Source organism: Halyomorpha halys, unplaced genomic scaffold (assembly GCF_000696795.3).
Source record: "Halyomorpha halys isolate HHAL.00 unplaced genomic scaffold, Hhal_1.1 Scaffold330.1, whole genome shotgun sequence".
Taxonomy (NCBI): Eukaryota; Metazoa; Arthropoda; class Insecta; order Hemiptera; family Pentatomidae; genus Halyomorpha; species Halyomorpha halys.
This window is the reverse complement of record NW_027111120.1, coordinates 574,310-580,602: the sequence shown is the minus strand read 5'-3', so window position 1 is coordinate 580,602 and position 6,293 is coordinate 574,310. Positions and strand designations below refer to the sequence as shown.

The 6,293-nt window shown below is 26.8% G+C and overlaps 1 protein-coding gene across 1 annotated transcript in view; it reads right to left on the bottom strand.

Annotated features, from left to right (window-relative positions):
* Positions 1-6,293, bottom strand: part of LOC106681351 (uncharacterized) — a 22,919-nt gene that overhangs the window by 768 nt on the left and 15,858 nt on the right. The window contains exon 3 of the mRNA XM_014421626.3: positions 1,290-1,495. Within this exon, the coding sequence (XP_014277112.1) occupies positions 1,290-1,495 (206 nt within the window). The remainder of the gene's footprint in view (positions 1-1,289; positions 1,496-6,293) is intronic.

The window sequence follows — 6,293 nt, the reverse complement described above, 5'->3', positions numbered from 1 at the left end:
CATTATTTTTACAGTATTATAAGCGATACAACACGAGGAGGCCCCTCACCTCCGGATTTAAAAAAGCTCCTTTTTAGAATGGATAGCTCATATATGACATTAAACATTACAGGTAACCTTAAAATACCAAAGGTAGTAAAAGGTAAGACACAACACGAATTACTTTTTTTTTCACTGTAATGCAATAACTAATTCACTTTTTTATTTCTGTTTTAGAGGGTTCGGAAAAAAAACACTGTTATATGTTAACAATAAAACTAGAATTAAATAAATTAATTAAAAATCATCATTTTTTGTTAGTTAAGAAGAACTATTTTTTTTTTACATGTTTATATAAATTTATTATAATTAATATTCTGTTTAGTACGTATATATTTTATGAATGGAGCATTAAGCATTAATACTATTGTTCTGCAGTGTGGCAGTCTTTCTTCTTTTTCAATAAAAAATATTCAAAACACGTTTTTTAGAAACAAATATTTATCTAAATTATATTGATTGGTCTAACATTTCTTTGTAATTTTATATAATACCTAGGTGCTTTGAAAAATATTGCAAAACAAGTGACAAGAGGACTTCACGATTTTTACGACGAATTACAACGGAAATGGATTAAGTCAATGACTTTTTCTTTTAAAATTTATTGATTATAGAATATTTTTGATAGATTTCTAAGGCATACGGTTTGTATTTGTTGTTACGTATTCAAAATTAATTTATGTGAACTTTAGTTTAATCACTTAGGGAAGATGCAACTGGGAGACCTGGGTTCGAATCTGAATGGGCAGAAAATTGTTTTCTGTTACACTGTAGCCATGAGTCAACCCTGTTGGTTCTGGAGGCCTCCTGGGCCAGCCTCATAAATTGGGTATCCTAAATTGGGTAAAAATCTGGCATTAGATCATGATCTTGACCAAATTACCTCCTTGCACAACCGTTGGTCTAGTAACAGTACTTCCTTACAAAATACTGCACCTTTAACCCTTCATGGGTTGTAACGGTATAGATTTTAATTTTTACTTTAATTAATAAAAAAAAAAGTAATTACTATTGAACGAAATAAAAATTGTTAAATTTACTTTTATTAAAATTTGTTTATGTAGTTTCTTGATTTAGTCAAATGTATTTTCTTTTAATTTAGTGTGATGAAGCTTTTAAAGGGTGCTATTCTTATTAATTTCTAATTAAAATTAATGCTAGTTTTTGTTTAAAACCAAATTTATAGTTTTTGTAACTTTTTATTTCAGCTTTAAAATAAATTATCAACATTAGTTATTAACAATAGTTACCTTTCAGTTCTTTTCCATCAGCGGTACACTTTCCCTTGCTGATCAAGCAGTCAAAATACTTCTTGTAAAGCCGGTCGTTGCTGAGGATCTCATCCAAGTCGATGTTGTCGTACTTTGTCGTGTAGGTTGTTGCAGCGCTGACGGCTGCTGCAAGGCAGACGAAAAGAAGGGCAGAAATGGTGTATGATTGCATGGTTAATAGGAGACTTTAACTCGAGAATATGATACTCTGTTCGGGAGACTTCAATGCCTATGTCTGCCCGCTGGAGCTTATATACGTCGTTCGTCCCCACCCGTCCGTCACTGAAGGACTTTGAGAAACCAGGGGTTGATTAGGAAATTCGTTAACAATTAGTTACATTACATAAAGATTATCGATAAAATCATAAGTATCTTTGTCAGATCGGGTCATGTCATTGTTGGATTTTGATTTCTAAAGATACTTTTTTTTAAAAATGATTTTAGCTTGTTTAAAAATGGAACCTAAAGGAATATGATACTCTGATTACTACAATTTGATTTTGAATTAAACATCGACTTACTAATATTAAATTTTAAAAAATCCTTTTTATTACATTAAAATTCATTGATTTAAATGTATTAACAAAAACAATGTATTTTCTCTTATAACTCGTCAATTAAATAATTGAAAAGAAAATTAATAATATTTCTGCGAAATAAATAGGACCAGAAAATCATGATTTATAATATTAAGCTAGTAACAATATATTTCATTTTGAAATTAATACATTTTTTACCTAATCTTTATCCTTGCAGGCACAAGCAAAATATCTGTGAACGAAATAAAACGAATAAAAACCAAATTGAATTTTCATAAAATATTTTTTACCTGTACCAGGTATTAAATATTTTATGAAAACTGGTTTTTATTCGTTTTATTCCTTAGTTAATTCTTATTTCGTTCACAGATATTTTACTAAAATATATAAAATATCAAGGTATAAAATTCTGTAATTTTAATATACCAAATAAAATAATGTAAATATATTGAGTATATTTATTCCAAATTGGAAATTATAATAACCAGAATTAAATTTTACAAAATAAATTTAACTATTAAAAATTTCGTATATTTATACTATGTTATAGCCAATATAAAAGAAATTTCGTGCATTATTTGGATAGGTGAGGATTTAAAATTTATGAATTATAATATTGATTTTTTTTAAACAAATTTATTTGAATAACATCACATTTTTACATAATCTGAGCCTCTATTTATACAAAAATAGTAATATTAAGTCGCTGCAAATAAAAATAAATCAATGAATTAAATATAAAATTGAAAGAGAGATTAATAGTATCCAATAATGTCTCTTTAAAGTAGCTTTAAAAAATAAAACAAAAAACAAAAAACAAATAATAATTGAAAGTAATTGTAAGTCTGATGATGAATTTAAATTAGACTGAAATGCATCATATTAAATAAAAAATATATAATTCTAAAACAGTGAAGATGAGTGTATTGTCGCCAACATTGTCTCCCTAAAAAACAATTTGATTTCTATTTATGTTATACTCTTAAAGTTATGTGTAAATGTTTTCAATTAAAGACGATATCTTACTGATGTATATATTCTTAATCATGTAATATATATTCATGTGATGTATTAACCAAATATAAAAATAAAGGAGGTTACGAAAAATATATATAAATGATTTGTACAGCAATTAATCGTTATTATTATTTATTTTTTTACTCAAACTCATTTTACAAGCTAGTTCATTTTATTTTAAGAAACCTTACTATAACGATTTTTCTAAATCTTTTTTTCTCACCTTTTGAAAAGTTTGGTTATAACAGTTGAAAAGTCATAAACTTTTGCAGATGAATTTATTAATTTTAAGTTATTTAATAAACAAGTACCGTTCCGATTTTCGGCTGTTATAAATCCGTGTGAAAACAAATACAAACCTGTACAGAATAAATATAAATATTTCAATTTAGGTACATTTAAATTATGTATATAATTTCTTACTTTGAAAGTATATATATAATATTCAAGAGTCGAGAGAATATTTCGGCCAATCCTTAACTGAATTCAAAGATAAAAGTTGTGGAACAAGTACGATTAACCTTCTGCCCTTTAATGAGTAACCAACCTACTTTCTCTATTATGCGAAGTGCGAACATCTTTATATCTGATCTGTATTAGCGAATCAAATTACTCCGAGATTTGAAGTATTTATTACATCTCACTTGGACTAAATATTTTTAAAATTATGTTTTGTAATTGAAGATTAAATGATTATATCATCCACAAAATTCTGAGAATGCTTTTATTATTATTGCATTGTTTTATTTATGGTTAGTTTATTTATATTTATTTATCAGAAAACGTACGTATTATTTAATAAACCAGAAAAATAATTTAATCTATATAAATAAACAAAAAACGTAGATGAAATTATGAATTATTAAACAGATAAAAAGAAATAGGAATTGATTATAATGTATCATGGAATCCTACATTAAAAGGAAATTAATTCAACAAACATAAGCTTGAGGCAAATGATATTAAAAAATAATGGCTTTTGTACAATGTATATTTATTTATTTATTACCTCAGTACCTAATACTATAGTGAGTAACCTGTACAACAACAATCACAGAAATAAAATTAATATTTCTGAGTTATATATAAAAGAACAAATTTGGTAAACAAATGATAACACTTTTAATCTTATCTAACGAAGTTAGTAAGTATAGTATTGTAAGTATGTTCAAGTATAGAAACTTGTACAACAACTCCCGAATCAGATAAAACGTAATATTTTAATTTAATAATATAAAAAAGGATTAAGGAAAAACCTTTGAACCACAGTAAACCCATATTTTTGTTAAAACTATAAAATAATGTATTTTAACTGCAATATAATTTTACTGGTATCTGTATGTGTGTTTAATTAAATATATTATCTATAAAGATATACTTATTTTTTTAAATTTATTATTAGATCCTTATTTTTATCGTATTCATTCAAAATGATACATTCACTTGCTGAATGCTCCTTTCTTTTTTATATTAAATATCATGTTACATATTGTATATATTATTGTATGCAGTATTTGTATGCTATATTTTATATTGTGTTCTTTTTTTTAAATCAAGTTCTAACCCCATACTCATCACGAATTCATTATTTCATTATTACTAGTTCACTAATTGTAAATTTGTAACATTATTATTCACTTTCTAAGTTCTTTCAATTATTGTTAATTGAATTATTAGGTTTATCGCTAGAGATTAATTTTTGTGTTGTTCTAGCTTAAAAATCGTAGTAGCATCCACAGCGCTCTTATAATCAAAACTAATAAATTTCACAAATGTCTATCGTTTCTAGTAGTAATAATAATAATATTAAAGGCCTAACCAACCCAAAGGTTCGATGCCGATGCCACCAATCGCTCTCTACTTCCTACCTGTTTTGTTTCTCCAGGACCAATTCTACTAAATCAGTTTTTCGAAATTGAAAAATAAAAAACATTTCCCGCCTTCAACCTCACTTTTATTTCCTCATCAATCTCGTTTTTTTTTAGTAAACATAGAACCTAAATACTTAAACCTATCTAGCTTCCTAATGTATTTCCTTCTATATCTATATTACCGAAATTGCTGAGGTTTCTACTGCTAACCACGTGTTTTGGTTTATCCGTATTTATTTCAAGACCTTGTCCTAGTAGACCTTTCTGGAGTTTATTAACGTGGTTATATTTAGTTCTATAGTTTACTTGTCCTCACTAAATATTTCCAAATCATCAGCCAAGCATCGGTATTTTACCACCCAAAGTTAAACCCTTTTCGATATTCATCACACTTTAATGACGTATTCTAGTGCTAGATTAAATAAGATGGGTGATAAAGAATCGCCTTGTGTTAAACCCGACTTGACCTGAAATTTCTCAGAATAATCATTACCGATTCTAACCTTATTAAACGTTTCGGTCATGCACACCCGTACGAGATTTACTAACTTCTTTGGTATGCCCTGTTCAATCAGAATATGGTACAGATTCTGGTGGTCAATAGAATTGTAAATTTTTTGGAAGTCTATATAAAGCTGATGAACTTCCCCGCTGTAGTCTATCATTTCTACATCTTATTTTGGCTCCGACCGATAAAAGTTGTCATTTAGTCGGACCATATTGGATGTACATTTTTAAATAAATAAATAATGAAAATTTAATAAATAAAGAGTTTATTATATATATTCATATTATGAACTTTTAATCTCATTATTGACAATTTCCAAACACTTCTATCTTTGTAATGTTTAAATATATTTAAAATTTTTATTTCTCAGTATTTGTCACTTCAGTCGTTTTAGGGATTTTTGTTATTATTTCTTTCTTATTCTTATTATTAATCAAGTTCTTAACAGAACTGTAGGAATGATGTACTTTGACTGGTGTTTTTCCTATATGTTTTTTATTAATAATATTAAGTAAAATGGTATGAATCCTACAAAAAAACGAGTAACAACAATGAAGTTATAAATGATTTATACTATAATGTTAGATGTTCGTAGTGTACATGACGAAGCATGGGTAATTTCTTAAAGCTTTATTTTTAATTTTAAACTGGGAATTTGTATTTATTTATTTTTCCTACAACAAGATAATTTTAATTCTTTCATTTTTCTTAATTATAATTTTCTTCCTGCTTCACATATTATGTTTAAAACATATTTTTAGGCGATTAAACATTTATAGCTGCGATGGCTAATTTATCCAATCCCTGTGGCAATACTTCTAATTTGTTTTAAAATTACTTTGGTGACATCAATTATGACTTCTGATTTGTCCTTCAGTTTATCTCCACACGAAGTTCGTCATTACTAAATCGCCATCAGGAATTATTACACGCTAATTCGCGACGATTTCTATATCGAATTATTTAATTAGTTTATTCCGATGGACATTCACTATAAATTAATGTAATTTGTCATAGTACAAATGCGTTTAATTCATAGATTAAATTA